The 18,944-nt window shown below is 39.4% G+C and overlaps 2 protein-coding genes across 6 annotated transcripts in view; one reads left to right on the top strand and one right to left on the bottom strand.

The window, feature by feature from the left end:
* LOC135494247 (unconventional myosin-XVI-like) overlaps nt 1-18,944 on the bottom strand; it is a 145,768-nt gene that overhangs the window by 70,250 nt on the left and 56,574 nt on the right. For all 5 annotated transcript variants that reach the window (XM_064782096.1, XM_064782099.1, XM_064782098.1 and 2 more), the window contains exons 27-28: nt 14,063-14,159; nt 10,292-10,517 (exon numbers count right to left, since the gene is read on the bottom strand). In XM_064782096.1, the coding sequence (XP_064638166.1) occupies nt 10,292-10,517; nt 14,063-14,159 (323 nt within the window). The remainder of the gene's footprint in view (nt 1-10,291; nt 10,518-14,062; nt 14,160-18,944) is intronic.
* LOC135495009 (protein krueppel-like) lies at nt 10,623-11,030 on the top strand (the record flags this gene model as incomplete). Its single annotated transcript, XM_064783394.1, has 1 exon — nt 10,623-11,030. A coding segment is annotated over one exon (408 nt), but the record flags the coding sequence as incomplete, so codon positions are not given.

Raw genomic sequence — 18,944 nt, 5'->3', positions numbered from 1 at the left:
TTTGCAAAATGTAGTTTCTGACTTCTAAAACTGTGAGTAACACGTTTAGTATCAAGAATTAATAAAGACTAGTCTTTACTAATCCTTGTTAATATGAAGTGGGCAAATTCTATTAATGGGAGCCTCTGGAAATATCTTAAGGTCAAATTGATGACCCAACAATAATACTGATCAATTTCCCCGAGTGACTTGTTGATCAATGTCTGTCGGTCTCATCTGTTGTGTGTATGCTAAATGAACGTATAATAGAGTGGCTTAATTAAAATATTGAGTTAATTAAGGCTCGTGGGAATGATGGGTGATTGAATCATTGTATGATTAACCCTTTTAGATGGGACCTCAGGATATGATATTGTCACCAGTAATTCAAGTAGCAGAATACAATTTCTCGCGTCAGAGGCCCTGAAAATCTTATAATAGCTAAGTCTTAGCCATTTGGAGGCAATGGCGGCTAATTCAAGCAGGAACGGAAAGACAACGTCAAAAATGGGGCCTCCGGTCATGCATCAGGAGGCTTGGTAACAATATATGACAATGACAACTCAGGCTGCAAGTAGCACAGTAGAACCTCTCTTAGCGGACACCTCTCTATTAAGGACAACCTCTCTATTAAGGACAACCTCTCTATTAAGGACACTAGCTTTGGTTCCAAATTGGTTGTTTCCATTCAATATGACCTCTCTAATCAGGACACCTCTCTATTAAGGTCAGCACTTATCAGTCCCGAGGGTGTCCTTAATAGAGAGGTTCTACTGTAGTTTGTCTTGCACACATTGAGGGTTTCTACAACCGCCACCTTCAAGTTTAGCATGCAACAGCATTGCCACCATGTGACCTGTCACAGCAAAAAGCGGCACTTGTCGCACAGGAGATGAGCCTAAATGACACCAAGAGATAATGGAAGAAATCGATTTCAGAAAAAGCGGACAACAGTGAAATGAACAACCAGTCCATCTCAACCTGCCAAGCTCTGAGCTACAAGCACCTAGTTTTGCTAAGACGGATCACTTTTTTTTAGGTTGATGCCTGACGACACAACGAGAGGTAGGCTCTGATAGCACAGATCATGGCTGAATCTAATTAAGATTAGTCAAAGCTAAAATAAAGGAACACAAAATTGCAATTTCACGAAACGGAATGGACACAAATACTTCTTGGTCTACAGTATCCTCAATGCTACATCAATGCTATTGATCCATTGCATCACGTGGATTTGCATACAAATAGTGAAAATCCCTCCCACCCCCAGCCTCCAGGCAATTGTCTCCATTATGTACAGTGTTATATTCTACAGAAGCCATAGTGTAACACGAGTATGGATTAAAACCATTAGTTTCAATCACAAAAGTGAGGTTGAAGATTCTCAGCAACGATTTCCATGATGTTATTCATGTTTATTTGGAACGCTTGTATGGCAGGCATCAAGATCTAAACAAATATTCGCGTTATTTATTCATCAAATCGATTCATAGCGTTATCAAAGTAATACGAACACTCAGAAGCCTTAAGGCATTTTCAAAAAGTCTGGCTTGCCTACTTAATAACAAAGCTCAAATGAAACCCCTTACTGATACAGTACGGTAAGAATTCCGCCCCGATTCAATGGATGCAATGTAAACTTGGAATTTATTTGCAATGTATCATTTCATTGTTAAGTGGACTGTTGACAAACCATTTTTATCGCAAAGACTAGCATCATGTATAACTGCAATAATTGATAAAAAGATACTAGTCTGCAGGCAAAAGTGCTCGTCATAAATCAAATTGCGATAAAATCAAATTAATCTAATTTTCATCGCATTTCCCAGCGTGGACGCTATTTTTCAAAGGCACATAGATGATGCCGCAGACTACTGTTTACAATTTTTTCCACGTAATACGATAAATGACAAGTCTCTGTGATTAAAAACACCAGTCTGCGATGCCCTTTACTAATGGTAAGAATAAAACAAAGGCTGAAATCATCACCAATATGTCTATGCATTGTTATTTAAAGATAATACTCTACGATAAACGGGTCATGATATTGTCCACATCAAACAGCTTGTTATGACTGATTCTAATGATGCGAGCATTTACACATCAGCTGTCCAGACTCATGCACATGTGATGGATTGATCACATTCTGCAGCCCATGTAGAACACAGCGGATTAATGTGCAGGAAAATTAATGTCGGTATCTTCACGTGCGTTGCGATGATTCATGATGTCTCAGGGTAGACTGAAATAATCCGCTCAAGGTACATTTTATGGTACAGAAATTTTAACCGACCTGAACTCACTGCCTTTTAGTACCAAACAGTAGGTCAGCATCTCATCTCTGTGGATTGATACTCCTAATCATCCAATGTTAAAGGCATGGTCCATTCATGTACATTGTTTACATCGGTCCCACAGGTAATCAGAAATAAGCAGGACAGTCATTATGCATGCAAATATGATTAGACTTGGTATGCATATCAATCGTATATCAGTCTACACAATCCTATAATTAAAATTTGTTTCAAATTTGGAAATTCTCAAATTAGTTTATTAAAGTTAAAATTTTTGAAATAATGAACTTTTTCTGTAAAAGAAATTGGGATAAGCTCTAATCTGATGATATCTTTACGAACCCTTTACCCCCTCCTAACATTGTCAGGATTGTGAAACACGGCCTACCTTAGACATGTTGGACGTTGGAAATAAAATAGGACAGAAAGTAATTCTGCAACTGTCCAAGTCCTATGATAATGAAGCTAATGAAATGACAGGCCACGTTGAGGTCGATATGGCAGGTTATGATGTCATCAAATAGCGATCACTTTCGAAAAACATATTAAAAGGGACGTCACATTTAATTTGGGAGAAACTAATTACTGTGTCAGAGGCAACTGACAGGATTTCCGGTGGCATCTTTGGATGATGCGATGTCAGGGAAATGATAACAAGGTCAAAGATATTCATGTTTATTTATATCTCTGAGGACAAGGAAATGTGTCGGGTAACAATAACAACGACGAACCAATGGCAAGGTTCTCATACAGTTCACGTGCACCTTCTATCACAAAAACATTGAACCAGTTACACAAAATCTACATAGAGTATAATATGCAGCTTGCATCACAGCAGCGAACCCATAATGCAAGGTTTACATAGAGTTTGTATGCACTTTGTACCACAACTATAATGAACTGGTCAGGCAATGTTTACATAGAGTTTGTATGCACTTTGTACCACAACCGTAATGAACTGGTCAGGCAATGTTTACATAGAGTTTGTATGCACTTTGTACCACAACCGTAATGAACTGGTCAGGCAATGTTTACATAGAGTTTGTATGCACCTTGCACCACAACCATAATGAACTGGTCAGGCAATGTTTACATAGAGTTTGTATGCACTTTGTATCACAACCATAATGAACTGGTCAGGCAATGTTTACATAGAGTTTGTATGCACTTTGTACCACAACCATAATGAACTGGTCAGGCAATGTTTACATAGAGTTTGTATGCACCTTGCACCACAACCATAATGAACCGGTCAGGCAATGTTTACATAGAGTTCACAGGCACCTTGTATCACAATAACAATTATATCATTATTTGGTTGTTTGTTATTTAAATGCATTTGATTTAGCTAGTTTACTTATTATTTCATTGATGTTCAGCTTAGTATCGCCTGTATCATGTATGTACATTATACTATTATACTTTATATGTCGTGTACCTATGTAAAATACATTTTTATTTGGTGACTAATAAAGTTCATTTGAATTTGAATATTAAGGGATATTAAGAGAAGTGGCAGAGTGCCTAAATGGAAACCAAGATGACATTGCACTTTCTGCTAAAACTCTACCACACGCAGCCAGGAAGCAGATGGCAGACACTGATCTTCCATTACATCACCGGCCAGCCAAAAGAAACGATCATTGATATAGTCCACCAATCATCCCCTCCCTCCATATATTTTGAGGAACAATCCGAAAAGAAAAGCCCTCATTGCCTGTTCTATGTCTTCACTGTATCAGTGATGTGCTGAACTGTGTTACAACACACGAGATGAAATGGAAATTGTCATATTCATTCTGGTCGTAGAAATTACATGTTTTGACAATGTCTCGTGTCAATGGTCCAAACATAACACTTCACACGTGCATTTGTACCCCTTTTATGTGAAGCCACAAGCACGTGTCATACCCTTATCAATCAATATCTATTTCTATCCTTGGCAGTGTGATAGCCATTGTGACTTGGAACATGAGAGCTAGTGACTCATTCCTACGACCCTGAAAATCTGAATTATCTATGAGTGTCTCGAACTCTGGAAGACCTTGTAAATCGTTTGCACCTGAGAGTCATTTTGACCCTTTTTCTACCAATTTTGTGAAACCTGTGGATGGTGTTGATGCAAATATAAACATGATGCTCGCAACCATATTACGTCTAAACCTGATCTTCAATTTCATGTCTGGAATGTTTATTTGGTTCATTTAGTTTTGGGTTATTCCAACCTTTACGTACAACCATTGTTTATGTCTATATGTATGTTTATCTTCAGTAGGATAACATCCATTGTCAGAGTGAGTCACATCTCCCGGCCCTCTGAAGTGCCCCCTCTCATGACACTCCATTGAAGGAAGTGGCTCACTCGCTTCCTGGTTCTATGAATAGCATATACAATTCTTGATTATCAAAAGCTAATGAGTAGACAGCTTGCTCTGGTTGTTCAGTTGACAAGTTGTTATCATACTTTATCCCATTGTTGTTAGAAATTGGTATGCAACTGAAAATGTTACCGATTACCACACTGGCAATCTGTAGTGTTAAACGGCGATTTATAGCTAAAATCTAGGTTTTTTAACCATGTGAACTGGCACTTTCACTTTAGTGTTATTTTAAATATGTGACCCGTCACAGCAAACCAGGCGCATGTCGCTCTGAGCTTGGCAGGTTGAGACGGACTGTTCATTCATTTCTCTATTGTATGCTTTTTGTGAAATATGAGCACATCAATTTCTTCCATTATCTCCTGGTGTCATTTAGGCTCATCTTCTGTGCGACATGCGCCTGGTTTTGCTGTGATGGGTCACATATACGAAATCATTGCCGCATCCAATTTAAATTGCAGGCAGCAGCAATTTAAATTGCTCATTTGCAGGGCGCTGAAATATGATATGTTGACGACAACTTGATACCTGCTTGCTACTTCTATCAAATTGCCATGAATACAGTTGGTTAACTTCGATATGTTGACAGTCAATCTCCTACACAACAAAATAATTGCAAGTAATTGTAACTCATGCAAACATGTCACTTTAGTAAGCAGTAACTGCTTTGAGGAAGACGTGTTTTGCATAATGAAATACCTGAACATGTATATGCAATCAAAGTGTCAAGAATTATGCAGAAATATGCACTGAAAGAAGTAACATTTATTGATTATGCATGTTATGCTTTGCCAAGCTTTTCTTCCGTATGATGCATGACTTCCAAATTGACATTTTCGAAAGGAGAGGCAAAAGAAATCAGGCATATATAAACCACAAAATGAGAAATGACGAAATGAAACTGAAACAAAACAGAAATGAAATGGGTGTTTAAAGAATTGGAATGTTGGCGGCATCTGGTTGAAATATTGCTTCTGATGAACTGCCAGAATTTAGCATAACAAAAAGCACCTTGGGCCATTTACTCTATTAACATCTGCAGACGAGAAACCCGGGAAGATCCTGGGATTGTATTTCTGGACGAACCAGCGTTGCTACAAGGAACTAAAATGCCCTGGCTCTTTATAGTCGTTCAAATAAGACATGAAACCAGGGATCCTTGTATCTTGTGTCTATGCCAAGGCAAGCAAAAGGCCCCGCCAAGTTAGAAACATAAGCCTGCATGGACTCTACCTCTCGCTGAAGACACAGCCACTAGGCCAATGAACCCAATTGGCATCTAACCGTAATGGCACGTAAAAAGCTGAACCTGCCTTGGAGGATGCATACTCCCTGTAGAATATCACCTCCAACTGCAGAGCAAACGCTGAAGAAGAAGAGGATGAACTGAAAGAGTGAATATATTCTTGTAATGTTGGCACAACAAATAAGATTGGTTCTCACCTTGTGTTCATGAACTTTATCCGGTGCCCGGTCAGTTTTTCAGCTCCACACGATCATGCAATGCTCTCGATAATGAGTTGTATGATGAGGCAATTAGAGCCGAATTAAGTAAGCCGAAGTATTTAGGATGTGACGATCGGATCGTTCAATCGAGCTCACATATCATTCAATCTAGATCAGTACTGTAAACACGATCAGAAATTGATGCCACCACTATTGGCGTTTTCAGTTGATATCATTTCGCACAAGCGTATCCATTGGTTTTTGAGTGTGATATCGAACACCTCACAATGATTTACAGAATACCACAAAGTAATCCATTCAGATGAGCGCAGGTTTCGCTGTGGAGAATGCTAAAGGTCACATGGTGGTGTTTGAAAATGTGTCCGATTCCGTGAGAGTGAAACCAGCACTGAAATATTTCGAAAAGCAGTTGATAATTTTCTTCTCAACTGTACCTTTTACTTACAAGTTGCTTATTAGAGTAGACTCGTTAATTTGCAAACTATCATATATCCCAAGCAAAGGATAGGTCATATCTCTGCCTGAAAATTGTAATCCAAGAACAAGAAATTTCTGATCAATCTAGCAGTGTACTCTTGTTGAAAACAGTTGAATTTGTCACAAATATGAAATGTACGCGGTACCTTCACCGAATGCCACCATAACAGGCTAAGTCACATTGAAATCCTTATCCAATCATGTCAATTTTGGGTCACTTTAAGTGCTGATGCAATTCACAATATTTCTGCAGATGCGAAGCCACAATTTTCCAAATGTCAAAGAAATGTACAAGACACATGTGTACGCATTAGCCACGGAACGGCCAGAGCACTGCTACCGCACTGACAGCGTGGTCTCTCTATATTCCCGGTGACACTGCATATCGGAGGAGACTGCAGCTAAGTCGAGACAATGGAGCAAATCAATGATGCTAGGCAGTGTGTGTTGCTATGGTGTTCACAGCATCCAATGCACTATGTGCCAGACGTTGACGCGGTCGTCGCCGGCAACGAATTTCAATTAATCACATTTGATGAATAATTTATGTGGTCATTAGGAACTAGTGCACATTGACGGAGACTATTAAGACAAGTTCGCGGGGGAGTATGGATCTGCATCTGAAAGAGAAACGATTCCCAAAGTTTATGTAGAAAACTCTAGTGCAGCCATCTTTGAACAAGTTCTGGAACTAGACTCAGAAGACCCTGGATAGAGAAACTGTATTTGTCATCATTTCTTAGAAGCATGACTGTTCACTCTTTGTTCAAGATGATCTTTCAAAGGGGTATGCTGTTTCTATTGACAAGTGGTTATAGAAAATAGAAATGCAGCAATACAGAATCTCGTAATGCAGTTATCGTGCATGCAAATTCGCTGAAACTTGGCATTTATAGTATCTGTATATCTGTTTACACAATGGCAATGACGAAATTTATTCTGAGTAGTGGCATTAACCCTATTTACGCAGTTGGAAATTTTCAAATTTCACTACAAATTTCAAATTTTTAATGAATGTTATGGGCCTTTAAATATGTTGAAGGTGAACTGAGGTGAACCAAGATTTTAAACGCATGCTGCTGGACGTAAAAGTCTCTATGGACTGTGTTCCAGTATTGAAAAGAAGAAGAAGAAGAATGAATGAATTCAAGCAGAGACACCTATCAACAAGGAAAGAACTAATCCATCATAATGTTATCACGATATGTGCAACATCAGTATTGTCCATTTATCATGCTTGTCAATTATTTCTCTGCAGGTTGGGAATTTCTTTACATTTTTTTCTTCATATAGCTAGAAATCCCAAGTATTCTGGGTGAATCCCTGCACAGATCTAAATCTTCACTCCTAGCAACCTCTTGGTAACGGCACTTGCCTCATGCTCAGCCATTACGTAATTTATTTGGACACATGACGTCACAGCTGGGCTAAGTCAACAAACTGGCCAAGTCAACAAACTGGCCAACACAGCACGTCAATGAAAACAACGTAACTACTTTGTGTCACCGTTCCAAGGTAACCGGAAAAACGCCGACCGACCGACCAACCGACTGACCTGCCAACCTACCGTCATATGCAGTATCCGTTTCGCTTCTCGATAGCACATATATCTGTGTAGTGCCCAGCGCAATGGACATGATGGAGTCCGACGTGTCTGACAGCAGCATCTCCAGTCAATTATACCGGGAAAACGGGCCCACGCGGTAAGGAACTGATAACGATACTCTAAAGATATGCTTTGTCTACATGGTCGGTGGATATAAAAACATGATTTGGGCCTAATCTATGCACTGTTTTTCTACTCGAGTGTCTCGACCGATGCAATGCATGAACTGCAATGCGCAACATGCATGTTGTCATTTGACCAGCGCACGTGCGCTTGTTTACAATTTCATTTCACATGACCTGCTATCGTGGATTGGATATATCACATTGACTTATGAGACCTGTGACTCAACTACGAAACTCCTTGGGTTGGTAGGTCCGAAGGTCGGTCGGTCAGCGTTTTTCGGCAGGTCAGTCGGTCGGTCGGCGTTTTTCCGGTTACCCCGTTCCAATACTGTTGCTGCACATATAAAATCTTGTACATGTCAATTGTCGAAGCACATTTCAGTGCGAAACGTAGAGTGTGAAAATTAAAACGTATTTAATACGAGGACATCGTTGTGTGGTTTGTTCCCGATTTAGCAAATCAATCATAATGGTCACCCTGGATAATGCCAGCACTTATTCATCCTTCCTTCTTGGAACCATGAGTAGTCTGTTTTAACAAAAGAATACCATCAACCCTTAATCTACCGATGGCCCCATTTTGCCCACTGTCTTATGTCGTTATATATGACTGGTCACAGCAAAACCAGGCGCATGTCGCACAGAAGACAGGAGATAATGGAAGAAGCTGATGTACTCATATACCACAAAAGGAAGACAATAGTGAAATGAAAAACCAGTCTGTCTCAACCTGCCAATCTCAGAGCGATATGTGCCTGGTTTTGCTGTGACAGGTCACATATCTCCGAAACAGTCCTGAAATATCATCAAAAAATACATTTTATACTGCAAAACCTGTAAAATCAGCCTGCAAGTGAATGAAAAATACTCACTTATTAGAAAGTGGCTAATCGAATCCACAAGGGGTATTCATGTTATTACGACTTGGGTCAATGAATATATTTTTTATAAACACAGATTTCATTTTGTTGACGACTTAATAAAACGAGCACCGGATGCAGACACTTTAGTACATTAGTTTCATATTTCAAAAAGTTTCAAGAAGAAATCGAAATCGAGTCAAGTGTATTTTTCAAGGAATTTTATCGTTTGTTTTTCAATAACAGGTCATTGACTTCAGGAAAGTTTCATTGAGGATATGCTGTAGACATCCTTTTCAAATGATCAAGTGACGTCTGATCACAAGTGTGCCGAGGTTCATATTTCAAATTGACATATTTCCGTATTTAGATAGATGCCCATTGACCTGTCTCTCGTCAAAACGCAATCACAATTTCACAATTGGACATTTTCAATTATGAATTCAAAATCTTTAAACAAACGACGTAAGCCATCAAAGATGAACTGAAATGCCACTTCTACATTGACATGTTTTATTATACTGTTTATTATCATCACTAGAAAACTACCCGTTGATCACAGGCATGTGGAAATAAGAGCTCAACAGCCCCTAAATCGACTTACAAACACACCCTCACTGCTATTGAGGCTGTGCCAGTGTATTGATGTGTAGTTTTGCATTTTGGTCTCGGTTGGAGAGTAGTAGCTTTCACAGTAGTAGTAGCTGCTTAGTGGTAGCTTTGACCATAGTATAGCTTCCACCAAGACCACCCTGGATTCTCTGATAGCACGATGTGGCTAGTCGCTAGGGCTAGTCGCTAGGGCTGGTCGCTAGGGCTAGTCGCTAGGGCTAGTCGCTAGGGCTAGTCGCTAGGGCTAGTCGCTAGGGATCAACATCAGGGAGGAAGCAAGGCCATGGCACCAACGTCATGACGTGATTTACATCATAGCCAATCGTGACCTGTTGATGACCTTATCACAGATATTACCTTATCACGATGACCTTACCTTATCACTGTGTCCTACTATCACCGACAGGAAAATCTTGCCTCTCAAGATGATATAAATTACAAAACGTTAAAATTGTCAGTCCACATTTAAGTATTTAAAGGCGTATCTTACCGTTTTCCGTCTTCCATTGCCTGCAGCTGGCACTCTTCCTTCAATTCACGCTGTATCATGTCATCATGACGTTGACGGTCATGTCCACATTGCTCCGATAATAACTCGAACGAGGTGGTCAGGTGACGCTCGACGTCCAATAGGAAGGCCAAGATGTAGGATTCTTGTCGTCGTTTGGTTTCAAGAATCCCAGCGAATCTCTTTCTTGCGGAATATCCTCGGAACACTGAAAGAAATTGAAATGTAAATTTTACACGCAGAGCAGAGATCTTTTTATTGCACACAACTGCGGCGATAATCGCAGGTAGCTGCAATTTAGATTGCTTGTTTGCACGGTGCTAATAAGAAAGGTGGTCAGTTACGAAGTCATATCCTGACTCACACAGGAGAGAAACCATTTGGATGTGATGAATGTGGAAAACAATTCACTCATGGTAGTCATTTACGAAGTCATATCCTGACTCACACAGGAGAGAAACCATTTGGATGTGATGAATGTGGAAAACAATTCACTCATGGTAGTCATTTACGAAGTCATATCCTGACTCACACAGGAGAGAAACCATTTGGATGTGATGAATGTGGAAAACAATTCATTCAAGGTAGTCATTTACGAAGTCATATCCTGACTCACACAGGAGAGAAACCATTTGGATGTGATGAATGTGGAAAACGATTCACTCAAGGTAGTCATTTACGAAGTCATATCCTGACTCACACAGGAGAGAAACCATTTTGATATCAACAATGTAGCAAATGTTTCAAAACCTCTGCTGAACTGAAAATTCACATGAGGTCCCACACTGGAGAGAAGCAATATGGATGTGATGGATAGGTCCCACAATGTTACCTCTGCTGAACTGAAAATCCACATTAGGTCCCACACAGGATGTGAAAAATGTGGAAAATGGTTCACTTAACTTGGGCATTTACGAAGCCATGTCCTGACTCACACAGGAGAGAAACCATTTAGATGTCAACAATGTAGAAAATGTTTCAAAACTAGGGATGGACTGAAACTTCACGTTAGGTCCAAGCAATGGGGAGAAACTGTATGAATGTGAACAGTGTAGAAAATGTTTCAAAACTATAGATTCATGCACTTGATTGGGAACAACGTTTACATAGTGTTGGTCCTTGTCACGTCACGATGCATTGCAGGTTTTATATTACTCAATGTGATGTGACACGACGTCTTCATAAACGTTATCCAAAATCAGGTACAACAATCATAGTCATGAAATTAAATTACACATTAGGTCCCACAAAGGTGAGAAACCTTTTGAATGTGAACAGATTGGAAAACGATTCACTTATCGCAGTTATCTGCCCAACCATATCAAGATTCATACAGAAGAGAAACCATATGACTGTGAACTAAACTGCAGAATGCAGAAGTCAATGTAGCTTGTAAGATTGACGTGTTCGAGATTGGAAGCTACACTGTAGTTATTGCCAGACCTAGTATCGTTTTCCAATGACTCATGAGATGGCAGCACTGTGCTTTCACGGAATATAACCGTTGCTGATAAAAGTTGGAACCACATGGCTGTTAAGCACATGCGCTAATATATTCAGGAGATATGCACACCCCGAATATAAGTGCAGTGCGCCTAAATACGCCTAAATACGGTGTTTTATGAGGGTTTGTAATTACTATAATCTGTACTATAATTTCACGAGCTTCTGTAACTACACTGTTTTATGAGGCTTTGTACTCTAATTCCACAATGTTTTATGAGGCTCTGCACTATAACTTCATGGTCTTCTGTATTTAGGTTGTTTTAAAAGGCTCTGTACTATAATTTCAAGAGCTTCTGTAGCTACAATATTTTGTGAGGCTCTGTACTAGAAATTTATGGGCACTGTATTTATTATGTTTTATAAGGCTCTGTACTATAATTTCATGTGCTTCTGTAACGTTTTGTGAGGCTCTGTACTATAAATTTATGGGCTCTAATTTAAGTTGTTTTATAAGGCTCTGTACTATAATTTCATGAAGAATTTTTGTAGTTTTATGAGTTTCTGTAGCAACAATGTTTTATGAGGCTCTGTACTATAATTTCATGTGCCTCTCTAGTAACTATGTTTTATGAGGCTCTGTACTATAATTTCATGTGCTTCTGTAGTAACTATGTTTTATGAGGCTCTGTATTATAATTTCATGTGCTTCTGTACAATACCAGAAATCCCCGACCTCGAACTTGCGCATGCGCACTAATTACCATCTCGGCCGATCAACGCAGTAGTGCGCTTAGCTTAGGGCAATCTCCAAAAGCAGAGTTAATCAGGCGGTGGGGAGCATTACGCACTTTGCCGATAGGCCATTGGTTTCCTCTAATGTCTATCTAATACTGTGCGAAATTTCAGTGAATTTAGTCAAAAAAATCCTTTGTCCACCTTTGTACCGCCGCTTTGCATGCATTGATGAAGTTCAAACAGGGAAAATCAGGAAAATAAGCCTTTGAGGCGTTTTTACGGCTCAAAAACTGGCATTTCTAGCGATAATATTTTAGTTGCCGATAGATCCGCGAGAGGGCAATACCATCTAGAGTCATAAAAACACTGCTTCTGGTGTTTTGAAACATTTTTTTCTTTGTCCACTTGCATGCCGAAATTGGAGGTTTTAATGATGTGACAGCAAAAAATTTAATTGGTCATTGCGAGGGGGTCACTAGGGAGCTTGGGGGGTTGATCTATGCAATATACCTAGTTTTAAATCGTGCTTGTTTCATGCTAATGTGAAACAACATCATTCTGATACTACTGAGATTTAAATTTTTCACTCTAGATTTTAAATGAAGTTTGAAAATTCATTTTTCACTTGATGATCGTGCTAATCATGACTGCATGAGTCCAGTTTCCCTGCACCCAAAGTTTATTACTGATGGTAGCTTTCCTATATCTAATCGTCTAATGTAAAAAAGTTGGGCATTTTGTGGGGGGTGTACTGTGGTCTTGGCCTCTCCTACCTTGGGGGTGGGGGTGGGGTGGGGGTAGGGTGGGGTGGAGGTTGGTCTTGTTGGCATCCAGGTTTGATGTCTTGTTATGATCCTTGAGATATCATAAAACTCTTGACTGGTGTTATTATGGACTACTCGTTTTTCTCTCTTGTAATTCGGCAATTTTATATCAGATAACAAAGCGTAATTCAAACGGATACCGCGTCTCGTTGAGGCTGCCATTGTGATTGATTGCTGCGAGCTGATTCGTCAATGGCGGCACGTGACTGATTAGACTGGCGGCCTCTATCGGACGGCGTTGGTCGGGTTTTTCTGGTGTTGAGTAACTATGTTTTATGAGGCTCTGTATTATAATTTCATGTGCTTCTGTAGTAACTATGTTTTATGAGGCTCTGTATTATAATTTCATGTGCTTCAGTAGTAACTATGTTTTATGAGGCTCTGTATTATAATTTCATGTGCTTCTGTGGTAACTATGTTTTATGAGGCTCTGTATTATAATTTCATGTGCTTCTGCAGTAACTATGTTTTATGAGGCTCTGTATTATAATTTCATGTGCTTCTGTAGTAACTATGTTTTATGAGGCTCTGTACTATAATTTCATGAGCTTCATACATGTAGCTACAATGTTTTTCGAGGCTGGTTAGCCGCCAGCTTGTTAAATATAGGGGTATAAACTGTCTTCTCAACAGGCACCTGGCACTAGAGATACAGGAGTCAGGAAGTAAAGAGTGTGTCATCAGCCAAATCTAGCCAACTCTTTCCTAAGGATGACACTATAATAAACAAACTACTGCATAAACTCACCTTTTTGTATCAAGACAATGCTACATTCCAGACCTTTCGATATTGTCTCGAGTTGTTCAATGTGCTTCAGCTGGAAGAACACCTTGGTTTTACCGACCTGAAAAGATATTAGGGAACCATTGATTGATTCTAATGAAGAAATACGTAACGTATCAGCCAGCCAAAGTCAGAACAGCGGGGAAATAATTGGAACAAAAGAGAAACTCCAGTGATACACTTGGAAAGGTTAAAATGTTTGAAGGTACCTGACCCTGATGTTTTACAGCTGCCCCTGAGCAATAGAGGTCCACGTGTAAATTACAGATGACACTTGAAAAAGAGATCAAACATGCTTTTAATTGATACCTAGAAGCAAAATATCAGTGGCCTAGCTAGCTCTTTTAGTCTTGGATGGGGCAAAGGGCTATCTGGGGTGGGACTTTTTGAAAATCTTCGTCCAAAATCATGGTCAAAATCACATTTCTTTGTGTCTTCTGGAGGGGAATTTGCCCACCCTTTGCTTGTTTTGCCACTAGTTACTCTTTCTAAGAGTTTTTCCCATGACAAGATACAACAGATATGTGAAGACACCAATTTTGAACATCAAACATGTCCACACAACCACTCTACTAGTATAAATCTCACGAATACCCAAAACTATTTTTTATTCAATCGTTTTCTAAAGGCACCAACAGAACTCTAAGGGTTAAAATGTGACCTCCTCAACAGTTGCAACAGATAGTTAATTGTCTCTTCCCAAGATCAAAGACGCAAAGGATAATGGGATATGTATTGGTGGACCAAGAATGGTAGACAATTCCTCAAAGTCTGGCATTACGGTAACAACGAAATTGCCGCCAAGGCACCAGTGATACTAGTTGCCATGGTAATCTTACCAAACATACATCATGGAATGGTTGTGGCTTAAACATGTTAAACTAACATAATTTTATACTATTAGACAGTAGTGAATCAGGCAAATTGGTCCCGACATGCAACAAGGTTTTGGCGCATAAGTAATTGCTCAAATTAAAAAGTTTAACCCCTTCATAACTGCACGACACATGAACTTTTTTTCTGCAGTGCAAGCCCTGTCATTGAAAAACTTGGAAGCAGTGAAACAGAAGCTAAAAGATAGCATCGAACATACATCAAGGACTAGGAGAGCAGAACCTCTGGGGAAATCTGTTCAGACACCTGAACCCCTCCTTCTAAAATGAATGGCTCAGTTGCATGATAGCCCAGTTCAAACACGCTCCCAAATCATTGAGGCTCAAACTGCATTATAGATAGAAGGCCTGTATCCACCAAAACAAAATGTGATGCATCAACATTTTGCCTTTCAAGAACGTGTGGTTGCCATCCAATGTTGCAGCAGTGTGCATTATTCATAGATAATTTTCTGAAGATCACTTGATGCATTCTGATCTTGCCCAAAAAAGAAATTCTGAAATATCACCCCACATGGGAAATTTGTCGAAAAAACTAAAAGCTGTAGTTTGACTTGGTTGAATGGAAAACGCGAGACAAAAAGAGGCAAATTGTTGACGCATCATATGAACATTATTGGCATATTTGAAAAGTTGCACGCGCAACACTTTCTGCTGCTTCTATTTGCCAGCTTGAGTCAACATGGTGAGTGAATCACTACGTTAGTTCAACACGAGCAACTGGTGATTATAGACCATGAAGACATCTTTGCCGATATTTGCAAGTGTCGCCCAGATCGTTACTGAATACAGAGATTCTTGCTAGATCTGAGTGATTTTAGAGTCATTCCCAGACCATGTTCACACTTGCATGACTGGTGAATCACCACTTTAGTACAAATGGCCGAGTCAATATTTACCCATAATGCAAATGAGGGAACAAAATGACTTGCAAGATTCTCGATTTTTATGGTCATTCCTATACTGCAAGCGTCAAACCATAGAATACTTGTTCCATGCAACTGGTGACAAGACGCATGGTGCTGATGTTGAGGAAGGGACAGGTGGTGCTGCCCCAACATCCCCAAAGAACCCGTGCTGATTCCCCATGAGCAATTTTTCCCCAATCTAGGATGCAAAAAGCTAGCTTTGCGCCTGAGTCTAGTTGCACAATCATGTATATACAACACAGATCTCATAGGGCAAAAAGGGTCAATGTAGTTGATGAAATATCCAAGACTGCAGCATGCATCTTATTCTTGTCAATATTCTTTCCGTCACCAGACACCACCAAATGGAATATTAATCGCTAGATATCTGAACTGATCGTGGCAGGATTTCCCTGATAGCAATCGATATCTGGGTAACGATCTGCTGGAACTTATCAAAATTTGAAACAATCTTGAAGAATATCAGAGATGTCACAGTGCCCAAAGCATAAAAAAAAACATTACTTGCAAATTATGTATCTAAACTGTTATTTTTTGTCCGATTTTGAAAATTCAAAGTTCTTGATTGAGCTGAGGCATAGATTTTTCCATTTTTAGGAGTGGAAACCAAAATCCTCAAAATCTGAAATGTCCTGAAAAGAGGCACACCAAACCAGTTTTTCTGTTACCCTTTTTTTATGCGTTTAGCTCCGACCTCTACGAACTTACCAGCTCTGTCAGGCAAGTGATATTTGCACAAATAGCAGCAACAACAATCCTTACATAATCCAGATAATGACAGAATAATCCCAGAGTCCTCGACTCAATCTCTTCTGCTGTTGACACTTGCTAACCCATCTTTTCTCCAACCCTTTTTACATGTTCAGCTGCGACCTCTATCTATAGACTTACCACTAGCTCTGTCAGGCAAAGAAACCAAGATCCATACATAATCCTGATAATGACGGAATAATTTCAGAGTTCTTGACTAAATCTCTTCTGTTGATGACACTTACTAACCTATCTTTTCTCCTAAACCTTTTGCATGTGTATAACTCGGACGTCTATGAACTTATCACTACAAGCTCCGTCCGGCAAAACAGATTTGCACAGATAGTAGCATGCTACTAACGACAGAATAATGTCAGAGTTCTGGACTCAATCTCTTCTGTTGATGACACTTGCAAACCCATCTTTTCCCCGACCCTTTTTTATGTGTGTAGCTCCAAGTGATACGGACTTACCACTACAAGCTCTGCTTGTCAGGCAAAACAGATTTGTACAGATAGAATAAAACCAAGATCCATATGGTACATGTATCCCGATAATGACAGAATAATCCCAAATTCCTCGACTCGAACCATCTTCTATGCTCTTGTCAATATTCTGCCCGACACCATACACCAGCAAATGGAAAATTAATTGCTTAGTGTCTTAGCTGATGATGGTAGGTTGTCTTGAGTAGGGAATCAATAAGAACCATCTTCACTGAGTGCTCCTCACCGTGTATTTGGTCAAAAATCCATTGCTAAGTTTCAAGCAAGGGGCAGATGAGGTCAATATTACAAGTGGTAGTTACCTTGCTGTTTGGTAAACCCTTCAATGCTTCGTACACCATGTATACCAATACTTCGTATACCAATGCTATTCGTTATAGCCTACTCAGAAAAGCTCAAAAACCTTTATTTTTAAGAGCGTTTGGAACATTGTACATCCATCGCACTGTTGACGAAGAGCAAGCTCTCAACACGCCAAAATCCATTTTCCAAGGCTATCTATTACATCTCTAATGCAAAAAACAACAATCTGTAATCATCATTATGTGCTGTTCTATCATATTTTCCCTCCTTAGACATTTCAGATGGCTTTCTCTAAGCACAGATTTTGCAAATAGCAAAACAATTATGATTAAAGATTGTGTATCGCGACAAGATCAATCCATTTGCAAGCTATTACGGTAATGTGTTGCAAATGGATAGCATCATTGCTAAGCCTGCTTGCCATTTCTTTGCAGGAATTGTCATACGTTACAATACTTAGTCTGGCAAATAAAGATCAATAATCAGTTGGACCAAAAATGATAATGGATGGTATGCGGTATTCTAGAGTGGAGCCAGCCTCCACATGTATTCCCAGGGGCAACGTTGTGGTCAAAGAGTGGTAGCAATATCTCTAATGAAGAATCAATTGAAAGAATTCTAAGCCTGGACACCACTCATTTGCCAGAATACTTAAAATAGTTTTATCGCAAAATAAGATATCCATTTTGTAATTTCATATTTGTGTATTTGGAAAAAGGGTGCTTCAGTTAGAAGTTTGGACTTAGGTTTAGAATTTCTGAAATTCGGAGGACAGAGATGAGCCATTTGATGGGCATTGCCATGGTATAAGTTGATGTAATACTGCATGTTTTCATCATCATACTGATTATTTTCAAACCATCAGTGAATTTAATCACCTATTTATAGAGGAGAATTTTTTCACAAATGTTAGAAATGACAACTAACAAGTGTCCGAGCAATTTACCAGTTCGAGATCTGGATGCGGGATTGCCTATCCCATAGCGTTTTTTTTGCATAAATCACAATTTTGATAACCGCTAGCATAACTGGGGCCAACTTGGACATATAGTCAAAATATGGTGCTGATGGCCCGTTTCTTATGATAGGCCAATCAAAAAATGCCACAGCAACACAGGTACAGGAAGAGTTTTGATGTGAAATGCTCCAAACCCGAAACTGAAATAAATTTGCGCTTCTGAATTTCAAACTTTCAAGCTTTTTTCTTACGATGGCAAAAATAGAGAGCTTCGCATTCAGGCTGTTCATGTGAACCTGACATAATCAGCTGGGAAGACAGAGGCAACAAAAAAGCTTAGAAAATATGGAAACGAAACTAATTAATTGATTGTGGATCGTCTTGGGATAAGTAGATAACTTGATGCTGCATACTGATACATCTTGTCGACCTATCTTTTTCATAATGCATATTAGAGGCATCATGTATGAGAGACAAGGCAGTGGGTTTTGATCATCATCCATTAAG

The sequence above is a fragment of the Lineus longissimus genome, chromosome 10 (assembly GCF_910592395.1).
Source record: "Lineus longissimus chromosome 10, tnLinLong1.2, whole genome shotgun sequence".
In the NCBI taxonomy this organism is placed as follows: Eukaryota; Metazoa; Nemertea; class Pilidiophora; order Heteronemertea; family Lineidae; genus Lineus; species Lineus longissimus.
The sequence above is the reverse complement of the archived record's forward strand: the minus strand, read 5'-3'. Positions and strand labels throughout refer to the sequence as shown.